Source organism: Hemiscyllium ocellatum, chromosome 1, assembly GCF_020745735.1.
Source record: "Hemiscyllium ocellatum isolate sHemOce1 chromosome 1, sHemOce1.pat.X.cur, whole genome shotgun sequence".
Taxonomy (NCBI): Eukaryota; Metazoa; Chordata; class Chondrichthyes; order Orectolobiformes; family Hemiscylliidae; genus Hemiscyllium; species Hemiscyllium ocellatum.
Genome location: NC_083401.1, coordinates 21,153,973 through 21,178,102, shown reverse-complemented (window position 1 = coordinate 21,178,102; position 24,130 = coordinate 21,153,973). Strand labels below are relative to the sequence as shown.

At 42.2% G+C, this 24,130-nt stretch overlaps 1 protein-coding gene across 1 annotated transcript in view; it reads left to right on the top strand.

Moving 5' to 3' along the window:
• Positions 1-24,130, top strand: part of dnaaf9 (dynein axonemal assembly factor 9) — a 208,770-nt gene that overhangs the window by 3,494 nt on the left and 181,146 nt on the right. Inside the window, exon 2 of the mRNA XM_060840002.1 lies at positions 13,144-13,223. Coding sequence (XP_060695985.1) covers positions 13,144-13,223 — 80 coding nt within the window. The remainder of the gene's footprint in view (positions 1-13,143; positions 13,224-24,130) is intronic.

The window sequence follows — 24,130 nt, the reverse complement described above, 5'->3', positions numbered from 1 at the left end:
ACTGATTTGCATATGGGACAGATCATGTAATTAAGTTCGGGTCCACCAATATGAAAAATAACATTTCATAAAACTGGACTTGCGCAATGTGTTGCTGAACCTCACAGCTGCCTATGATACATTATGGCTCACTGACCTGCTCCTAAAGCTATCCAGAGTGTTTTCAGCTTTGTTTGGGACAGTTGTTGAAACATGTATTTGTACTAGGTATTTTAGAGTCTGCCTTTAGCAGGGGAAGAGATGCATGGCAAATGCGCTATCCAGGGTGTCAGTGTAAACCCCAACAGTGTTGAACATACAAAATACATGCCAAGGACCGCAGATTCCCCCCAGACGTGATCGACGATGCCCTCCACCGCATCTCCTCCACTTCCCGCTCCTCCGCCCTTGAGCCCCGCTCCTCCAACCGCCACCAAGACAGAACCCCACTGGTTCTCACCTACCACCCCACCAACCTGCGCATACAACGTATTATCCGCCGCCATTTCCGCCACCTCCAAACGGACCCCACCACCAAGGATATATTTCCCTCCCCTCCCCTATCAGCGTTCCGCAAGGACCACTCCCTTCGTGACTCCCTTGTCAGATCCACACCCCCCACCAACCCAACCTCCACCCCCGGCACCTTCCCCTGCAACCGCAGGAAATGTAAAACTTGCGCCCACACCTCCACACTCACTTCCCTCCAAGGCCCCAAGGGATCCTTCCATATCCGCCACAAGTTCACCTGTACCTCCACACACATCATCTATTGCATCCGCTGCACCCGATGTGGCCTCCTCTATATTGGTGAGACAGGCCGCTTACTTGCGGAACGCTTCAGAGAACACCTCTGGGCCGCCCGAACCAACCAACCCAATCACCCCGTGGCTCAACACTTTAACTCCCCCTCCCACTCCACCGAGGACATGCAGGTCCTTGGACTCCTCCACCGGCAGAACACAACTACACGACGGCTGGAGGAGGAGCGCCTCATCTTCCGCCTGGGAACCCTCCAACCACAAGGTATGAATTCAGATTTCTCCAGCTTCCTCATTTCCCCTCCCCCCACCTTGTCTCAGTCGGTTCCCTCAACTCAGCACCGCCCTCCTAACCTGCAATCCTCTTCCTGACCTCTCCGCCCCCACCCCACTCCGGCCTATCACCCTCACCTTGACCTCCTTCCACCTATCCCACCTCCATCGCCCCTCCCCCTAGTCCCTCCTCCCTACCTTTTATCTCAGCCGGCTTGGCTCTCTCTCTCTTATTCCTGATGAAGGGCTTGTGCTCGAAACGTCAAATTCTCTATTCCTGAGATGCTGCCTAACCTGCTGTGCTTTGACCAGCAACACATTTGCAACAGCCACTTCTCTCCAGTTCGTTCATTCTAATCTCCTCTGTGTCACTCAAGCCCCCTTCTCTGAAACTTGGTACTGTTTCATAGTAAAGACATCACGTTGTTGACAGACATCTCCAGCACAAGGGATTATCTGTCAATCTACCTATAAACTTATTTTTGACATTCACATGCTAGACTAATAAGAGTTGCGTGTCTGTATGAATGCTTAGAGACTAAAGCATGATCCTAGCCCAGTGGGACTTTGTCCTTTTGGGGGCATCTGAAAAAAGTGGCAGCTTAGATCCAAACTAGAATGGACTTATTTGACATACTTGCTGGATGTAAATGGGATATGCTGCCATGATATTTGAGACATTGCTCTGACATAGAATATGATAGAAATGACCCCATTGTGTACCTTTTGTGGCATTGGTCATCACACTCGCCATTTTGTTGACACTCTAGTTGAATGCATCAATGTGCATCATAACCAGAACCTAGCCCACTTCCTTGCAAACGACATGACCCTGAGCATATACCAACAGGTGGAAAACATATCAGCTGGTTGAAACTGTCTGCAGTGAACTTCATTTACCATCCATGATGATCTCCATAATCCCCTTGCTGCCTATCCACAGGAAGCAACCTTCCTTGGACATTTCTTTGGATGTAAGGAATAAGAAGCATTACATTTTACCAACAAATTCTTTGTGACCAATGCTATCTGTCCAACGATAAGCTTTGACCTACAATGCTGAGAGTATTGTTTGTGAAACAGATTCAGAACAAACCAACCTCCTTGACTGGGATTGCAGTAAAAACAGTCATGCACTTGTGGAGAGACAGACTGTACTGCTTATTATTGAGGATATCCCTTCTGAAAACTGTGGTGGACTTATTTGCTGAATTTAAAATGATTACTTGGCTTTAGGTATTTTGCTAGATAAAATAACTTGTCATAAATCCATTTTGTGCTAACATCTTTAAAAATAAATCTGTTACCTTTGGCTGAGCTGATTTGTGACTTCAAATCCAAGGCAATACTTTGGATTGGCTGCGTCTGAACTGTGTCTGAAGCAGTCTCGTAATAAACTCAGTCGTATTTCATTTAAAAAAGATTAATGACCACTTTATCCAGGACAATTAGGGATTGTTAATAAGTGCTGATTTTGACCGTGACTCCCACATGCCATAATGAATGTAAAATTCATGACGTAATTGGAACTGGAAAATATTATCTATAAAATATGTTTGAGCAGGCTACAGATTACCTGCAGTTATTCAATTTTAGTGACTTTGCTGTTATTTTCCTAGAGTGAATTTCTTTATCTTCAGGCTGTACGAATCTTGGCAGTTCTTAACTCTGTCATCAAAACAAAAATGGCTATTTAAACTGTTTTGAGTCTAAATGTAGGTTAGGATGTTATGACATTGGGTAAACCCTCCTCCTTAACTTAAATCAGCAACATCAGTTTTATCCCGTACATTAATCTGTGAAAATTTGAGAGGCCAAGAACTATTTAAAGTAAAAACTAACCACTTTATTTCTTAAAGTATAGCAGAATAATTAACTAACAACTATTTACAATTCCTTGCTCTAACCTATCTTTTACTTGCCCTTCTAGAGTACTAGTCTGATAAAACCCCCAATTGAAATTTACAAAAATTCAAGTTTTCGAAGCCAGCCAGGTGTTGGATCTTCTTGTGTCTTCCTTTCTTATTCTTTTAGGAATTATGCTTCACAGTCACTGATTTAAAGTACTTTTTGAAAGCTATTCTCCGGGCATTCTGCAGATGTCATTGGCTTGGCAGTTCTACTCCCAACTGTTCAATTTTACCCATTCATATACCTGCAGAACATCGGATTGTGTCATTAGCTTTTTAGATTGAATTTAGTATATTGACAAACTTGATTGGAGTTTGATATTTTTTGAGGCATAATTTTAACTGGCCGAATTCAAATCTGTTTTATTGTTTCCAGGCAACCCAGCTTATCTAGCTTTCAACCAAGTGTTATGTTGTTACCTTATTCAGAACATGTGGTGCTGTCAGGTAGTTTTACTAGCTTTTAATGCTCTTAAAGGTACAGTACGTCCACATCTTCATACGTTTGGGTTTTGAGAGGGTTGTAATGGCTTGTTCAATACGTTGTAATTCCACTTAATGGTGATATTGGACATTCATATCTTGTATGAAACCTAGTTTAGTGGATCATGAGTTTTTTTTGCAATTGTTTATCGTGGTGGTCAGTTACTGAACATTCTTTGAAGAGGTGACAAGTAGGTTAGACCAGGGAAACCCAGTGGATGTGGTCTATCTAGACTTCCAAAAGGCCTTTGATAAGGTGCCACATGGGAGGCTGCTGAGCAAGGTGAGGGCCCATGGTGTTCGAGGTGAGCTCCTGGGATGAATTGAGGGTTGGCTGTCTGACGGAAGGCAGAGAGTTGGGATAAAAAGTTCTTTTTCGGAATGGCAGCCGGTGACGAGCGGTGTCCCGCAGGGTTCAGTGTTGGGGCCACAGCTATTTGCATTATATATTAATGATCTGGATGAAGGGACTGGGGGCATGCTGACGAAGTTTGCAGATGATACGAAGTTAGGTGGACAGGCAGGTAGTACTGAGGAAGTGGGGAGGCTACAAAAGGATCTAGACAGTTTGGGTGAGTGGTCCAGGAAATGGCTGATCGAATTCAACGTGAGTAAATGCGAGGTCTTGCACTTTGGAAAAAAGAATAAAAGCATAGACTACTTTCTAAATGGTGAGAAAATTAGTAAAGCCAAAGTACAAAGGGATCTGGGAGTGCTAGTCGAGGATTCTCTAAAGGTAAACATGCAGGTTGAGTCTGTGATTAAGAAAGTGAATGCAGTGTTGTCATTTATCTCAAGAGGGTTGGAAAATAAAAGCACCGTTGTGCTACTGAGACTTTATAAAGCTCTGGTTAGGCCCCATTTGGAGTACTGTGTCCGGTTTTGGTCCCCACACCTCAGGAAGGACATACTGGCACTGGAACGTGTCCAGCGGAGATTCACACGGATGATCCCTGGAATGGCAGGTCTAACATATGAGGAACGGCTGAGGATCCTGGGATTGTATTCATTGGAGTTTAGAAGATTAAGGGGAGTCTTAATAGAGACGTACAAGATAATACATGGCTTGGAAAGGGTGGACGCTAGGAAATTGTTTCCGTTAGGCGAGGAGACTAGGACCCATGGACACAGCCTTAGGATTAGAGGGGGTCAATTCAGAACAGAAATGCGGAGACATTTCTTGAGCCAGAGAGTGGTCGGCCTGTGGAATTCATTGCCACTGGGTGCAGTGGAGGCTGGGACGCTAAATGTCTTCTAGGCAGAGATTGATGGATTCTTGTCTCGAGGAATTAAGGGCTACGAGGAGAACGCTGGTAAGTGGAGTTGAAATGCCCATCAGCCATGATTGAATGGTGGAGTGGACTCGATGGGCCGAATGGCCTTACTTCCACTCCTATGTCTTATGGTCTTATATTCACATGAAATTGTTTATGTACTTAAATTAACCAAACACCAGTTTGTTACACCAACAAAAAGGCTACATGTGTATGCATGAGACTTTGAAAAATCTTAGCATAAACAGCAATCCTTTTCCCAGTAAGATCTTTTACAGAGACAACCCCAATGTAATGTCATTTCCAACAAAAACTGAAGTTGGTAGAAAAGCTCAGCACTTCTGGCAGCATTTGTGAAGAGAAATCAAAGTTGATGTTTCGGGCCCAGTGACTCGCAATGTCAACTTTGATTTCTCTTCACAGATGCTGCCAGATCTGCTGAGCTTTTCCACCAACTTCGGTTTTTGTTTTTAACTTATGGCATCCACAGTTCTTTTTGCTTTTTGTTTAATATTATTTCTATCTTATCTGTTAAATTTCTTAAATTTGGAAGTTTTAGAACTGCTTTCCAGTTTTGACAGTTTGGGCTGCCACAAAGTAAACTTGCCCTCTGATATGAAACCTTTGTTTTCATTTTCAGTCTGATTGTGGCCCCTGATCTGTTTGTGTTTACTGTAAAAGTTTAACATCGTCAACATTTAATTCGTTAACTTTCCAGATAGTTTATGATATTTATCAACATCTTGGATAATGGCGTAGAAAGTCATATATCGAAATTTGCTGATGACAGTGTTAGGTCCCATTGTAGACAGCGTTTAGACTTGCATTTATTGTCACGTATTTTTTTTAAAGTGCAGTGAAGTGTGTTTTTGTTTGTCATACAGTGTTGCTATGCTCCCTCACCGTCTTGAAACACTGAATATATTGCAAGATTTTACTGCAATAGAGTTCTTCTTTCTTCTTGTTCCTCCTCTGCTGCTCCTTCAGTCATTGCTTGACATGGGCTGGAGTTTCAGAAACAGGCTCCTAGTTCTCAATAACAGGCTCAGGGGTCTCCGTAATGGACCTCTGCTACCACTCTGACTGCCAGCTCTGATCTCGAGCTATAGGTCTGGGTTCTGTCCTTCTAAAATTACAAAGGGATATTGATAGCTTAGGTGAATGGGTAAACCTGTTGGATCATAAAATCATAAATAAGTATTTTCTAAATGATATGAAGTTACACTGGGTTTCCAAAAAGAGTTGGGGTCTCTGATGCTTTGATCATTAAAATGTCAGAAATAGGGACAGAGAAAAATCAATAAAGCTGATTGAGTGTTGGTTTAGAAGGCTGGAGTACAAGGATGTGTATGTTACGCTGCAGCCAGACAAAACCCTGATTAGACTCCATTTGGGGTACTCTAATAGATCTGGGCACCACACTTTAGTAAGGACAGATTGCCCTTGGAGAGAGATGAAGGCATTTGGCATGCTTGGCTTCATTGGTCATTGAGTACTGGAGTTGGGGTGTCATGTTGTACAGGATATTAGTTTGGTCAGTTCTGGTCTTCCTGCCATAGCCTTTCATGTTTATCAGCATCTTTCCTATCAGGGGAGGCTGAATAGGCTGGGGCTGTTTTCCCTGGAGTGCCAGAGACTGACTGGTGACATTTTGTCGAGGTTTATAAAATCATGAGGGGCATCGATAGGGTGAATATCCAAGGTCTGTCTTCTCTACGTTTCGGGAGTCCAAAACTAGAGGGCATAGTTTAAAGTGAGAGGGAAAAACATTTAAAAGGAGAAAAGCATTTAAAAATGATAGGCAACATGATTTTGTGCAGTGGAGATCATGCCTTACCAACTTAATAGAGTACTAGGGATTGTTGGAGACATGGCAGTTTGGATAAGTAATTGGCTTACTGAAAGAAAACTGAGGGTTATAGTTAATGGAATATGTTCATCTTGGTGTCCAGTTACTAACAGCGTACCGCTAGGGTCAGTGTTAGGTCCACTGCTGTTTGTCATTTTTATGAATGACCTGGATAAGGGAATAGAAGGGTGGGTTAGCAAATTTGCAGTTGACACTAAGGTAGCTGGAGTAGTGGATAGTGATGAAGGATGCAGAGAGCCATAGATAGGATGCAGAGCTGGGCTGAGAGGTGGCAAATGGAGTTTAATGTGGACAAGTGTGTGATACACTTAGGGGACGGAGTAATTGGAATGCAGAGTACTGGACTAATGGTAGGATTCTAGGGAGTGCGGATGAGCAGAGGAATTTCGGTGTCCATGTTTACAGATCCCTGAAAGTTGCCACCCAGATTGACACGGTTGTTGAGAAGGCATACAGTGTTTTGGCCTTTATTAATAGAGGGATTGAGTTCCGGAACCAGGAGCTAATGCTGCAGCTGTGCAAAGCTCTGGTACAGCCACATTTGAAGTATTGTGTACAGTTTTGGTCGCCGCATTAGAAGAAGGATGTTGAAGCTTTGGAGAGGGTGCAGAGGAGATTTACTAGGATGTTGCCTGGTATGGAGGGAATGTCTTACGAGGAAAGGCTGAGGGCCTTGAGGCTGTTCTCGCTAGAGAGAAGAAGGTTGAGAGGTCACTTAATAGAGACGTACAAGATAATCAGAGGGTTGGATAGGGTGGACAGGGAGAGCCTTTTCCCCAAGCTTGGGGAAGGCAAACACGAGGGGACACAGTTTAAGTGAGGGGAGATAGGTGTAAGACAGGTGTCAGAGGCAGTTTCTTTACTCAGCGAGTAGTAAGGATATGGAATGCATTGCCTGCAATGGTAGTAGATTTCGAGTAAAAAATGAGGTCTGCAGATGCTGGAGATCACAGCTGCAAATGTGTTGCTGGTCAAAGCACAGCAGGTTAGGCAGCATCTCAGGAATAGAGAATTCAACGTTTCGAGCATAAGCCCTTCATAGTAGATTTGCCAAGTTTAAGTTCATTTAAGTCTTCATTGGACAGGCATATGGATGTAAATGGAATAGTGTAGATGGATGGGCTTCACATTAGTATGACAGGGCAACATCGAGGGCCGAAGGGCCTGTACTGCGCTGCAATGTTCTATGTACTTTGAAGAACTGACCAAGTTGATAGATGAAGGAAGGGCTGTTGATGTTATATACATGGATTTTAGTAAGGCGTTTGATCGAGTTCTCCATGGAGAGTTGGGCGAAGAAGTGGCAAATGGAGTTCAATCCAGACAATTGTGAGGCATTTAGGCAAGTCTAATTCTAGAGCGAATTATACAATGAACGGAAGAGCCTTGGGAAAAGTTGATGGGCAGAGAGATCTGGGAGTGCAGGTCCATTGTACCCTGAAGGTTGCTGCACAGGTGGATAGAGTAGTCAAGAAGACATCTGGTCGTTTTGCCTTCATTGGACAGGGTATTGAGTATAAGAGCTGGCAAGTCATGTTAAAATTGTACATGACATCGGTTCGGCCGCATTTAAAATACCGTGTACAGTTCTGGTTGCCACATTACCGAAAGGATGTGGATAGAGACCAGCTTTTTCTCGAGATGAAGGATTCAATAACGAGGTCTCGCTTTCAAGGTGAGAGGTGTAAATTTTAAGAGGGATGCATGCGGCAAGTGCTTGACACAGGATGGTGGGTGTCTGGAATATGTTGCCAGCAGAGATGGTAGAGGCAGGCACGGTAAAATCATTTAAGATGCGTCTGGACAAATGCATGAGTAGGCGGGGAGCAGAGAGATACAGATGCTTAGGAATTGGGCGACCAGTTTAGACAGAAGGTTTGGATCGGCTCAGGCTTGGAGGGCCGAAGGGTCTGTTCCTGGGCTGTAAATTTTCTTTGTTCTTTGGATCTAAGGAGCAAGTTTTCCTTCATGCAGACGATTGTACGTGTATGGAATGAGCTACCAGAGAAAGTGGTGGAGGCTGATACAATTCGAAGATCAAAAAGGCATCTGGATGGTTATATGAATAGGAAGTAGATTAATTTAGGATATCTGGTCAGAATGGATCAGTTGATTCAAAGAGTCGGTTTTCATGCTGTACATCTCTGACTACCTTGAAACATTTATGCACATGCACCTCTGATCATTTCCACAGTCACACCACCAAATCGATATTACATTTTTTTTTCTGAAGACTCGAAGCAGTATTTAGTACTAATGGTCACAAACTTTCTCATGCACATAGCAATCCTGTATATGATTGGCAAGAGAGGTTGGAATTATTCTCCTGCATCAGTTAGTTGTCATAAAAACCAATGTTGTTCACTAATGCCTTTTGAGGGTGGAAATCTGCAACCCTTACTTGTTAGGGCCTGCGATGGAATGCAAGCCATTCAGTTCAAGGACAATTAGTGATGGGCAAATTATGACCCAACCAGCAACACCCAAACTTGATGGTATCGAGTTGGAAAAACCCTGCCCTAGAAAAAGGAAATTAATGAAATGAGGGGGATGCCAACACAAAATTAAAGGCCACATTTGCTCATTCAAAATTATTTTTAACTGACTGCAATGCTAATTTGCAAAATCTGTGCTCATAAGCTGTCACACCCTTCTCAATATAAAACATAGTAAGAAGCAACTTAACAGCAAACAGCTTTCTTGCAAGGTAGTATTTTGGGGTTAGAGCATGTTTTTCGAATACCAGACTCTGCATGTACTTCAAAAGATCTGTACATCATATCTAACTATATGCATAGAAGTAGACTGTATAGTTAGTTTATTTCCATCTTTCCACCAAATGCATAATTTAGATTACATCCTTTTTAAATTATTGTGATAAAGGTGTGTGTGTGTGTGTGTGTGTGTGTATATGGGGGAGAGAGAGAGAGAGAGAGATATATATATATATATATATATATATATATATATATATATATAAAAAAAATATGAATTTGGATTTTAAAGTAAAGAGGTTTTTCATTTTAATTCTGCAAAGGCAATTTATTTAACGTCAGATGGTCATTTTTGACTAGTGAGTTCAAACATTGAACTAGTTATGTATCCAGATGGCTAATTCTCCCCGTGTTTCACATGATCTAGCCTTGTTAACCAATCCACCATGTGGAATCTTCTTGAATGTCTGACTGAACTCTTATGTAGACAAAGTCAACCATCCTGCCTTCATCAGTCCTCTTTGCCACTTCTTCAAAAAGCTCGATCAAATTAGTGAGACACAATTTTCCATTCACAAAGCCATGTTCATTATCTCTAATCAGTCCCTGCTTTTCTAAATACATGTATAGTAAATCCTTTCCCTCAGAATCCCCTTCAACAACATGCCCACCACCGATGTCAGGCTTACCAGTGTATAATTTCCTGACTGTTCCTTATCACCTATCTTAAATAGTGGCACAATGTAAGCCAACCTCGTGGGTATCTTGTGGGTATCGATACAAATGACATGAGTTGACAGAGCAGTTAACAATGCAATGGGTTATGAACTAATTAAACACAAATTTTGAGTAGAAATGCAAGGAAATTATGCTGGACATTTTATAAAGCTCTGGTTTGCTCACAACTAGAGTATTACATCTAGTTCTGATCACAAGGCTTTATGAAAGACACAGGGATCCATAAGAATGTGCAAAAGACATTGAATAAGAGTGGTTGCAGGGCCAAAGGAATTTATTTGGAAGATTAGATTGGAGAAGATTTTGTTCTGGGAGCAAGGGAGATCTGGATAGGAATGTGCAGTATTATGAGTGGTTTAGCTAAGGTACAGAAGGTAACTGATTCCAACTAGTATAATCCAGAGTCCCAGTTTAATGTTCTGGCCATGTGAGTTTGAATACTGCTATGGCAGCTGGTCAAACTTGAACTCAACAAAAATATGGAACAAAAAGTCAATGTGTCATACAGTCATTATCAATTGTTGTAAAATGTAGTACACTCATCCTTTGGGGAAGAAAATCTGCCATCGTTATCTGGCCTGGGATCCATTTGATGTCAGACCCACAGCAATATTATTTTCTCTTAGCTACACACCGACATGTCGGGGCACAAAGGGATGAATGACAAATGCTGGGCCCAATTGGCAACACTCTTGTCAATTTTTAAAAATTTTTTTTTTTTAAAAAACCTAATGTACAAAGCTTGAGGACACCTGTTTAAGATGAAAATTTCAGCCAGTATATGTGAAGAAGAGCTTTTGCACATGATGATGATGCAGAACTTTGTATCTGAGAGTAGTGGAAATGGAGATCCTAAGTCATTTTAAAAAAAATAGCATGGATACTTTAGGGAAATAGACTTGTGGTTGGGACTGACTGAAATGCTCCACAATGAGATAACAACATTTATTTGATAGGCTGAATATAGATTCCTGTGTTGTAGTAACACTCTCTAAGAAACCACTATTGAAATGAAACTTCTACTTATGGGAAAAGAATAAGTTTTATTGAGTACACAAAATTTGGCAAGACCAAAGAATGAAATGTTAGTTCCGTGAGTCAAGAGATTTTCATTTTGTAACATTGGGAGGCTGGATTGAATGACAGATTTTCTGTAGTATTTTCTTGTCTGTTTAATTCCTGAAGCTTTCTGAAATAAAATCTGTGATTTGAATGCAATGTGAGTTAGTCTTTGTCACAAGAAATAGATTTAGGAACTTAAATTATGTTTTAAGTTGAGCATGCAAGCCATGCAAAGCCAAATATGTCAAATAATAACTGCCTTGTTTCAGAGAATGGAATGTTTGTGTTGCCATGGTTGGGGTTGAAGTAGCATATTCAGATTTATTTCCATTCTATTGTGAGCCACTTAATGTTAATGTGATAATCTGCTGATGACCTCCATGTTGCCTGTAATTTCAGTGAAATGTTATTGGATTATTCACTGGATAGAAGCCATGATTCAGTTTCACACAATGCTGTGCATTATTCTCTGGTGAGAAAGAGAGTATTCTGAGGGATTCTGAAATCAATGCAGGTATCATACTCCCTTTATGACTTGTATAATCAGGTTTCAAGTGATGACTGCAAATTGTTCCATCCAGCTTTAATCCCCTTTTTCATGAATTTTGATAGACATTATAATTTGATCTGAGGAGCAGCAGCCTCTATCAATTTATTAATAATGTTTGTTTAGAAGGAAAAGTGAATGTTAAGATGTCTGACCAGCAAAATTCAAAATGTAGGCTATTCCATCCTTAAATTTCCATACATTTTGGAATCTTGATTCTTTCAAATCTATTCTGTAAAACTATTTTGAAATTTGCTTGAAGAAACTTTGGGGTGATAGATGAAAGGAAGCTGTTGCAAGTTAAGAAAATGACAGTCAATTTTGACATAACCACAGTTTTACTGAGAGAAGCATATGGAGATCAACCAGTATGTTGGAATAGTTAATCTAGAGGTAACAAAGTGCGCTACCATTTTTGAAGCACTTAATTCTTTGAGAAATAAACACACAAATGTACAACTTCGAACGTTGGAGAAACACAGACCTGGCAATACCTGTTGAGGGGGAAAAAAAACAAGTTAATGTTTCACATCCAGTGACCCTTTGTCTCGAACTTTATTTTTCTCCCAACAGATGCTATATCTCTCCAGCACTCATTTTATTCTGTTTTGAATTCTTTGGACTTGATTGTGTGGATACGGAATGGTTGCATCTGTGTTGATTGTTATGAAGTTAGCCAGTTGGACATGATAGAAAATGAATTCCTTGATTGGGGCTGTTAATCTCGTTCAGTCAGGGAGCCCAAACTGACATAAAAAGAGGAGTGTCGGAGCTATTGACACTAGCACCTAACTCGAAGACTGTTCTTGTGGAAGTTAAGGGTAACGTGTGACAGGATACTGTCCTCTGTGGATTGATTCAGTGGTGATGGGAGTAAGGCCTGATCTTGAAGTCTCAATAATTTTCTTTGAGTAGCGGTCAGCATTACTTATTATGCCTTTTATTTGTGAAGCTTCACTCATTTGATTCTGCTATTGAGGACTGGACCAATATGTGGCAAGTGTTTTTTTTTTGGGCAGACGGCATTGTGACTTTGGATAGGCAAGGATAGTCAGCATGGCTTTTTGTGTGGGAGGTAATGTCTCATTAATTTGATTGGTTTTTTTTGACAAAGTAACAAAGAGGATTGAGGGCAGAGCAGTAGACGTGATCTATGTGGACCTCAGTTAGGTGTTTGACAAGACTCCTTGTGGGAAACTGGTTAGCAAGGTTAGATCTCATGGAATACAGGGAGAACTAGCCATTTGGATACAGAACTGGCTCGAAGGCAGCAGATATATGGTGGTGTGGAGGGTTGCTTTTCAGACTGGAGGCCTGTGACCAGGGGAGTGCCACAACAATCTATGCTGGGTCCCCTACATTTGTCATTCATGTAAATGATTTGACTGTGAGCATAAGTCATTTTCGAGACTGTTAGACCAAATTTCATCCCCTGCATCAAACTGTCTCTCTTGCTTAGCAGAATCTTTTGATTAGGGGCAGCTGTACACAGATAAATAGTATATTTTATGTGTTGTTCTTTCTTTTTGTAGCAGCAGTCGTCTTCGACATGTTCAAGCTATTCTACGTTACAGCAGCAAATCAAAATCTGATGGAATTCTCTGCATTCTGGGTATGTTTGGTCTGAATGTTCTTGCATTGAAGTTTTGACCACAATGATTTATCTCTTATTGTGTAAACTATTTTACTAAAACTTTTGCCTCCCTTGACATGAAGAAGGTAACTTAATAGTTAAGTACTCAGAGTACCTTTTTTGAGATTTATTAGTCTAGTGTTTTGCCTTTGGCCACCATTCAGTTCAAATGAAAATATGAGAGGTATAATCTCTTTCCCTTTTCATCAAAATGCAAAGGGAGCTAGAAACTAGTATTTGGGAGGAGCTTTGATGTCAACTCCAATACATCAAGCTGAGAAAAATATTGAGGCGCATCTTTTCTTTTCTCGCTAAACCAGAGTTGTACCCAAGTTCTTTTTGGAGGGGTTTCTGCCTTGAGATTTATTGCTGAATCTTAAACTCACTGCATTATTTTCCTGTGGAATCCATCATGTCTGATTCCTGCCAGACAATGGCTGATAATCCAGTAGTGCCCCTGACCGGCAACATCATGACCCAGCAGCCACAAAGCTATGCTGCTCATGGCTGACATGGTTGATAACCGCTTGCTTATTCAACGCCATTCTCTCACCATAGACAGTGAAACATAGAATCAAAGGAAAGGGAAGCAAGGCCCTTTGAGCCTGCTCCCACATTCATTGTGATCATGGCTGATTGATTACTTTGTTCCTGCTTTCACTCCGTACACCTTGATCCTTTTTAGCCATAAGAACTACATCCAACTACTTGAAAATATTCAATATTTTTGGCCTCGGCTACATTCTCTGATCGGGAATTACACAGGCTCACCATTCTGGGAGAAAATATTTTCCTCATCCGAGTCCTAGATGATCTACCACATAGAGAATTCTGAGACTGAGACTCCTTGGTTCTGCACTGTCCAGTCACTGGGAGCACCCTTTTGTAGCTACAGAATCACAGGTTTTATGTTCATAAGAGGAGGCTGTTTTGGCCCATTTTGCCTACACTGTCTCATCAAATGAGCCTTATTACCTAGTACCAATCCCCTGGTTTATCTACTGTGCAGCTGCATGCTATTTGTACCCGAATAATCATCTTGTGTTCCTTTGAATATCTCAATTGAACCTGCCACCTCTACGCTTCAAGTTAGTGCAGTCTGTACCCAATCTACGTCCTGAATGAAAAAAATGATTGTTCTGACTTCACCCTTGCTTATTTTGAAAATCACTTTAAATCTGTCCCCCTCCTTTTTTGCTCTCTTTCCTTTTGAGTGCTTCTCTCTATTACTTTGAGTAGTTCTGTTAGAATTTTCTAGGATTCGATAAAACTTTCCCCTCCCCATAACCTTTTAAACTCAATAAATATTGACCTAACCAATCCAGTCTCCCTTCATACATCTGTCCTGCCACACCAACTATCAGTTTGCTAAATATTTGTTCTGAACCTGTCATAGCCAGAACATCCTTTCTCACATCAGGATGCTAAAACTGCATAGAACACTCCAGTTGTGGTTTCACCAGCTAGCAGTAAGCTATTTCTGGTGCTGTGCTGGAATTCTCTTGTTACGAAGGCCAAAATGCTTCTTCATTATCTGCATGCTTACTTTGAGCAACTGGTGTGCGAGATCAGCCAGGTCCTGTTGCAACTCCCTTTCCCATTCTATCTCTATAATAGTCTGCCTTTTGTTTTGCTACTAAAGTGATCACCTCGCATTTATCCACATTACATGTGTGCAAAAGTTGGATGGGTGGGTGAACTGTGAGGATGCAGCAAATATGCTTGAGAGAGATTTGGACAAATTGAGTACATAGTCAAATGCATGGCAGATAGAGTCATAGAGATGTACAGCATGGGTTGGACCAAAGGGTCTGCCATGCATTTGACTATGTACCCAATTTGTCCAAATCTGTCTCGAGCATATTTGCTGCATCCTCACAGTTCACCCTCCCACCCAACTTTTGTGCTGTCTGCAAATGTGGACATATTGTGTTTATGTAGTAATATGTGTTGTGAATGACTGGCCTAAACCCAATTCCTCTGGTACCCCACTAGTCACTGGCTGCCATTCAGGGGGAAAAAAGGCCTCTTTGTTCTGACCCAGTTTAGCCACCAGGCCACACATCTGATTTATCCATAGCTGCTCCCTGTCTGAACACACTGCAGGTTTTTATTGTCCCAGTGGGGAATATCTCATACGGGAAAGCAATTGGACAAATCCAAGCATTAGTGTTTATTTACAGGCATCTAACACAAATGCATCCAAAACACACAGATGCTAAAGTTTGTCTCTTCCTCTGTCACCCACCCCACATCACCCGCCTACACCCCCCCACTCACCATGGCAACCGGAGGAAACATGTTTTCCCACCACCAACATTGGAAGGCCTTGGATTCAATCCCACTTTGGCAGATGGTAGAATTTAAATTCAGTTTAAGAAAAATAGTGGAATTGAGAATCTACTGATGACCCTGAAACTATTGTTGATTATCAGAAGAAAACTATCTTTACTCATGCCTTCAGGTAAGGAAATCTGCCATCTTCACTTGGTCTGGCCTACATGTGACTTCAGGCCAACAACAAAGTGTTTGACTCAACTTCCCTCTTAAATCGTCCAACAAGTCACTCAGTTGTATCAATTGCTAGAAAATCTTTGTGAAGACACCTGGCATTAACCTAGGCACTGGAAAAGCCAATGACTTAAGTGGTGTGGTTGACTCTGTAAAATTCTCTTCACTAATCATGAAGGATAGTACCAAAATTGGGAGAGCTGTCTCTCAGACTATTTGAGCAACAACCTGACATTGTCTATAAAGTATGATTCCATGACTGTATCCTAGACAGCACCATCACTACCTCTGGACATGTCCTGTTCAATCCGCAGGACCGACCCAGCAGAAGTAGCGGCACAGTGAAATGCAGTTGTGAGAGAGTTGTCCTGGGACTCCTTAACATGGGTTCTGGACCCATAAAGTCTCATGGCTACAGGTTTAACATGGGCAAGAAAACCTCCTTCGTGGTTATTATTCCTCCAAGTTGAACAATGCTTGGCAAAGTGTTGAGGGTGGCAAGGGCACAAAATGTACTTTGGGTGGGGGGAGGATTTCAGTGTCTGTCACCAAAATTGGATCAGTAGCAGCACCACAGGTTGAACTGCTAGATTCTGACTGGGGCATCTGGTGAGGGAAAAGCATGCTTGAGCACGTCCTAACCAATCTACTGGCTGCAAATGCATTTGTCTGTGGCAGTATCTGTGATAGGTCCAGGATTTGGGCAAAAGCCCTTCATCAGGAAATGATGATGGACTTTTGCCCTAAACGTCGATTTCGCTGCACTTTGGATACTGCCTGAACTGCTGTGCTCTTCCAGCACCCCTAATCCAGAATCTGGTTTCCAGCATCTGCAGTCATTGTTTTTACCTAGTATCTATAATAGTCAGCTCTTGTGGAGACAAAGTCCCACCTACACACTGAGAATGTTTCCATCATGTTGTGTAGCACTATCATTGTGCTACATGGCACAGATTTCAAACAGATGTAACAATTCAAGAGTTGCTGTGGGCCATCAACAATAGCAGAATTGTACTGCGCAGAATTGTCCGTGGCCTCATGGCGCAGCCTACCACCCCGCTCAACCATTACCATCAAGCCAAGAGACTAACCATGGTTCAATGGAGATTGCACAAAACCATGCCAGAAGCAGCACCAAGCATACGTAAAAATGAGATATCAATCTGGTGAAGTGATCAAACAGGACTACTTGCATGCTAAACAGCATTAGTAACAAATGATAAAACAGCAAAGCAATCCCTCAACCAATGGATCAGATCTAACCTCTGCAGTCTTGCCACGTGTAATTATGAATGAAGGTGGACAAATGGAAGAATAAACACATCAATGCAAATGATAAAGTTTAAGTATTTGCACGAGCATTCAGTTGAAGTTCTGAGTGGATGATCCATCCTGGCCTCCTCTGGTGCTCCCTACTAGTGCTAGTCTTTAGTTAATTTGATTCACTACATGCGATATCAAGAAACTGCTGGAGGCACTGGATACTGCAAAGGCTATGGGACCGTGAGAAGTCTGTCAGTAGACTTGTTCCATAATTTGCCACTTCCTTGCCAAGCTGTTTCAGTATAACTATGACACTTGACATTGTGGAAAATTACTTGAGTACATTCTCAGAAAAAGTAGTACAAATCCAATCATCCTCTTAACTGCCTGATCAGACCACTTTCAGTCCAGAAAATTAATGGAAGGTGTCATTGACAATGCGATGAAGCAGCACCTGCCCAGCAATAACCAATTCACTGATGCCCAAGGCCACTCAGTTCTTGACCTCCTGACAGCCTTAGTTCAAACATGGACTGAGGTGAGAATGACAGCCATTAACATCAAGGCCACGTTTAATTGAGTGTGGCATCAAGAAACCTGAACAAAACTAGACTCTGGGAATCAGGGGAAATCTGTCTGCTGGTTCGAGTCATATGTGGCACACAGGAAGATGGTTGTGATTCTTGGAGGTCAGTCATCTCCGCTCCAGGACATCTCTGAAGGAGTTCATCCCTGGGTGGTGTCCTAGGCCCAAGAATCTTTAGCTGCTTCATCAATGACCTTCCCTCTATCATAAGGTTGGAAGTGGGATGTTCGCCAATGTTCAGCATCATGTGTGACTCCTCTGATATTAAAGCAGTCCATGTTCAAATGCAACAGTACCTAGACAATGTCCAGACTTCGACTGACATTTGGATGGGTATATGAATAAGAAGGGTTTAGAGGGATACAGGCCGAGCGCTGGGAGGTGGCACTAGATTGGGTTGGGATACCTGGTCAGTATGGACTGAAGGGTTTGTTTCCATGCTGTACATCTTTATGACAAGTGGCAAGTAAAATTTGTGCCACATAAATGTTAGGCAATGACAATCTCCAATAATAGACGAGCTAACTACTACCCCTTGACGTTCAATGGTGTTACCATCACAGAATCCCCTACTACTGACATCTTTCGGGTTACCATTGACCAGGAACTCAACTGGACTCATCATATAAACACTGGCTACAAGAGCAGGTCAGAGGCTAGGAATCCTGCAGCAAGTAACTCACATTCTGACTCCCAAAGTCTGTCCACCATCTACGATACACAAGTCGGGAGCGTGATGGAATACTCACTGTGTGCAATCTGTAAGATTTGCTGCATACATTCACCAAAAGTCAATAGCCAACACTTTCCAAACTTTCTTCACCTAGAAGTGCAGCAGATACATGGGAACACCAATACTTGCAAATTATTCACCATCCTGACTTGGAAATCTAATACTTCACTATAAGAATCACAATACTGAAATTCTATTCCTAACCACATCGTGGGTCAACCTACAACCCTTGGGTGACAAGGTTTCAAGAAGGCAGCTCACCACCATTTTCTGAAGGGTAACCAGAAGCAGATGGTAAATGCCAGTGATGCCCACATCCACCAATTAATTGGAAAATGTGCTCGTGAAAGTGAGTGGGCTAAAGACTGCTGAGTACCCTGGACCTGATGAAAGGTATCCAAGAATATTATGGTAAGGAGCTGCAGTGATAGTGGATGTACTGGCATAAATCTTGCAGAAATCCTTAGATTCTGGCTAAGACCTAGAAAACTGCTAGTTAAATAAAGGAAAGGAGACAGATAGCTGCACAGTGCGCCAAAATGTCTACTATTGGGAAAATGTTCGCATATTATAAAAGGATGGGAAAGCAGAGCATTTAGAAACCAATCAAATGACCAAGCACATTGAACATGGCGTCGCACTTGAAATCATGTCTGACAAATTCATTTGAATTCTTTGTGGAGATATCAAGAAGATAAATAAAGTGGAAGCAGTGAAAATGTAATATATTTGGATTATTCAGAATGTATTTGGGGTACCACACATTAGGCTACTTAATTCTCGTCATACATTAATGATCTAGATAAAGATACTTTGCAAAGCTTACAGGTGACACTTAGGTGGTGAGACAGGTAGTGTTGACAGGTATGTTATGTACTTTGGGAGCATGAATAGACTCTTCTAAACTGGGAGTAAAAAGTGAGGTCTGCAGATGCTGGAGATCAGAGCTGAAAATGTGTTGCTGGTTAAAGCACAGCAGGTCAGGCAGCATCCTAGGAACAGGAAATTCGACGTTTCAGGCCTGATGAAGGGCTCTGGCCCAAAACATCGAATTTCCTGTTCCTAGGATGCTGCCTGGCCTGCTGTGCTTTAACCAGCAACACATTTTCAGCTCTTCTAAACTGGGTAAAGCTTCAGAAATCTGAAGCACCAAGGGACTTGGGAGTCGTAGTCCAGGATTCCATAAGGTTAACCTACAGGTTCAGTTGATAGTTAGGCAAATGCAATGTGCTGCTGAGGCTCTATAAAGCTCAGGTGAGACCACATTTTAGAATATTGTGAGCTGTTTTTGATCTAATATCTAAGAAAGGATGTGCTAACATTGGAGGGCATTGAGAAGAGGAGGATGATGAAAATAATCCTGAGAATGAGGGGCTTGTCATATGGAGCGGTGCAGGACTCTGATTCTGTCCTCGATAGAGTTTAGAAGCATGGGGGAGGGCATCTCATTGAGCTGGATAGAGTAGATGTGGAGAAGGTGTTTCCATTCCTAATAGAGGCTAGGACCTGAGAGCACAGTCTGAGTGCAGAGCTGACTCTTTAGAACTGAGATGAGGGAGAATTTCTTGAGTCAGTGGGTGATGAATCTTTGGAACTCCGGTGACATGAAAGTCTGTTGGATGCACTTCAGCTCAGAGTTTGGGGGTCCTGATGCATTAATTGTCCAGGTTCAGTGAATATGGTGCACAATCTGCCATGGTACAACCAAATGAACATTTTTGTCCTAATCCTGGTGTCTAGCTGTTATCAAGAAAATATTTTCTGAGAACATTTTGAACTAATGGAGTCTGTTTCTGTGCTGTATATCTCTCTGACTGACTGACTGACTGACTGACTGACTGACTGACTCTAATAGAAGCAGCCTGAGTGGGTGTCGTCAAGCTCTCTCCGATCCAGGATTTTTAGTAAGCTCTCAACAGTTGTACATGGGGTCTCAGCAGCAAATCTCTTCTGGCTGGTATTACTGAGTTTTCTCTCAGAAGTTTTGTTCTTTCTTACTGGATTGTCTCATCATACAGGTCTCCAATCTGTTTTTTGAATTGGCTTTTTTGTCAAGGGCATGTTTGTAGGTTGTTACTGTTTGGAGCAGTTAATGACAATAGTTATTGTATATTTTATTGCGTTAAGTTTTCTGATAGTTATTCCAAGTTCCTCTTTGTTTTATATTTTAACTATAGTGCCAGAGTGGTGGATGTGATCTATATGGACTTCAATGGAGTAAGGCATTCAATAAGGTTCCCCATGGGATACTGGTTAGCAAGGTTAGATGTCACTGAATACAGGAGAACTAGCCATTTGGATACAGAACTGGCTCAAAGGGAGAAGACAGGGTGGTGATGGAGAGTTGTTTTTTCAGACTAGAGGCCTGTGACCAGTAGAGTGCCACAAGGATCTGTGTTGGGTCCTCTACTTTTTGTCATTTACATAATGATTTGGATGCGAGGTTAAGAGGTACAGTTAGTAAGTTTGCAGGTGATACCAAAAGTGGAGGTGTAGTGGACAGCGAAGAGGGTTACCTCCGATTACAACAGGATCTGGACCAGATGGGCCAATGGGCTGAGAAGTGGCAGATGGAGTTTAATTCAGGTAAATGTGAGGTGCTGCAGTTTGGGAAAGCAAATCTTACCAGGACTTATACCTAATGGTAAGGTTGTAGGGAGTGTTGCTGAACAAGGAGACCTTGGAGTGCAGGTTCATAGCTCCTTGAAAGTGGAGTCGTAGGTAGATAGGATAGTGAAGAAGGCGTTTGGTATGCTTTCCTTTATTGGTCAGAGTATTGAGCACAGGGGTTGGGAGGTGATGTTGCGGATGTACAAGGACATTGGTTAGGTCACTTGGAATATTGCATGCAATTCTGGTCTCCTTCCTATTGGAAAGATGTTGTGAAACTTGAAAGGGTTCAGAAAAGATTTACAAGGATGTTGCCAGCTTTAGAAGATTTGAGCTATAGGAAGAGGCTGAACAGGCTGGGGCTGTTTTCTCTCTAGCGTCGGAGGCTGAGGGGAGACCTTATAGAGGTTTACAAATTTATGAGGGGCATGGATAGGGTAAATAGACAAAGTCTTTTCCCTGGGGTTGGGAAGTCCAGGAATAGAGGGCATAGGTTTAGGGTGAGAGGGGAAAGATAAAAGAGACCTAAGGGGCAACTTTTTCATGCAGAGGGTGGTCCGTGTATGGAATGAGCTGCCAGAGGATGTGGTGGAGGCTGGTACAATTGCAACATTTAAGAGGCATTTGGATGGGTATATGAATAGGAAGGGTTTGGAGGGGTATGGGCCGGGTGCTGGCAGGTGGGACTGGATCGAGTTGGGTTATCTGATTGGCATGAATGGGTTGGACCAAATGGCCTGTTTCCGTGCTGTATTTCTCTGTGACTCTAGTATTTGAATAATTTTTCTGTTGCTCAATATTGAGTAGTTTGACCAATCAACTTATATCTGGAACACAGTGCCTTGCATTTACCTTAGAAATAAGAAAATGTTAGGGTCTAGGTTACCTTTTATTTTGAGGGAGTATGGGCCATAACACCTCGTATGGTACGATTTGCTTATATAGCATGTAAAATAACAATTTTCATGTACATGTGACAATAAATCAAGCTTACTAACCTTGAGAATTCTCAGAGAAGTCTGATCTTTGGAAAAGAAAAATCCCAACCATCATTTTAAATAGCATCTTCTTTAATATTAACTTGTACCTTGTGGTTCTGGACTCTGCAACAGGGAAATATCTTAACTAGATTTACTCCATCTATCCCTTTTGAGTACTTTTTAGGTTTCCATCTCATTTTTCAAAACTCCAGAGAGCACAGGCCAAGTTTGACCAATCTCTCTTCATTAGTTTGTCCCACCAGTCCAAGAACACTTCCTCGGAACCTTTTGTTGTACTTCCTCTTTGGCAAGGCAATCTTTCCTGTAGTAAGGAGACATGGATAGGATAACCAGACAATATCTTTTCCCTGGGGTCGCGGTGACGGAGGGGTGCGAGTCAAGAACTAGAGGGCATTGGTTCAGGGTGACAGGGGAAAGATATAAGAGGGACCTCCGGTGCAACCTTTTCATGTAGAGGAGGTGGTACGTGGATGGAATGACCTGCCAGAAGAAGTGGTGGAGGCTGGTATACTTAAAATAATTAAAAAGACATCTGATTGGGTATATGAATAGGAAAGGTTGAGAGGATTATGAGCCAAATGCTGGCAGATGGGAGTAGATTAGGTTAGATATTTGGGCGGCGTGAACGAGTTGGACTAAAGGGTCTGTTTCTGTGATGTACATCTCTATGACTGTATGACATCCAATAATATTCTTTACTCAACAGAAATGGATCTACCTTTTATCTTAGCCTGCTTGGCACACTCTCCTCATTCCTGATGAAGGGCTTATGCCCGAAACATCGAATTTCCTATTCCTTGGATGCTGCCTAACCTGCTGTGCTTTAACCAGCAACACATTCTCAACAGAAATGGATCTAGCTCAAATTTAAAATTAACAGCTGATTCTGCATCCACTGCCATTTGTGGAAGAGTGTTCCAAACAGCTACCACCCTTTGCTTGCATTTCTAACACCTCTCCTGATTGGTTTGGCCCTAATTTATTGACTGTTTTCCAGAATTCCCAGCCAGTGAAAATAATTGATCTTTCTGTTCCCAGTCCTGGTTTGCTCTGCAGTTATGTTTCTGTAATGGCAAATATTTCACAACCATTTACTTCCCTTTGTGCCTTTTTTGGGGTCATGTATTTTGCTGTCAGACAGTCCTTCATGTATCCTTCGCTTTGATTTTATGACATCATTCCACATATGAGGTTTGATGCATGCTTAGTTTCTCCTGTTGTCTATTTTCTCTAACATCTGTGGGCGGCACGGTGGCACAGTGGTTAGCACTGCTGCCTCACAGCGCCTGTAGACCCGGGTTCAATTCCCGACTCAGGCGACTGACTGTGTGGAGTTTGCACGTTCTCCCCGTGTCTGCGTGGGTTTCCTCCGGGTGCTCCGGTTTCCTCCCACAGTCACAAAGATGTGCGGGTCAGGTGAATTGGCCATGCTAAATTGCCCGTAGTGTTAGGTAAGGGATAAATGTAGGGGTATGGGTGGGTTGCGCTTCGGCGGGTCGGTGTGGACTTGTTGGGCCGAAGGGCCTGTTTCCACACTGTAAGTCTAATCTAATCTTTTTCACTTCCTCTTATCAACTTTTTTTCCTTTTTTGAATTTGGGTTTGCCCTGAAGTTCCCATCATCTCCCTGACAGGGTCCTTCCCTTAATAATCCTGCAGCCTTCTGGACTCAATGTTGAGTTTAATAACATTAGGGCTTGAGCTCTCATCTCTCCTTACCTCAATTCCCATAAGCCAGGCCTTGTTATAACAGTCTGCTATTACACATCACCCATTATTAGCCATTAACAAACCCTATTGATAGCTATTGACCCTCCTATCCAGATCATTATCTACTCCTTTGTCTGTCCCTGTTTTTCGCACTCTTTGGGCCCTATCCCCACCTGTTGTTTACTCCTTCCTCTGGCACCATCGCATTTGTTATTTCTTTCCCCCTACCCAAACCCTGAAATCTAGCATTTTCTCAGCTATTATCCATTCTGAGGAGAGGTAACTCGACCTGAAACGTTAACTCTGCTTCCTCTTCACAGATGCTGCCAGACCTGCTGAGCTTTTCCAGCATTTTCTATTTTTGTACCTGATAGACCTGGTTAAACCAAAGCCAATAGTCCCTGCAAACCTCCCTGCAAGGATACGAATCCCAATGTGCTAAAACGTAACCTGTCCAGCTACTACAGGTCCCA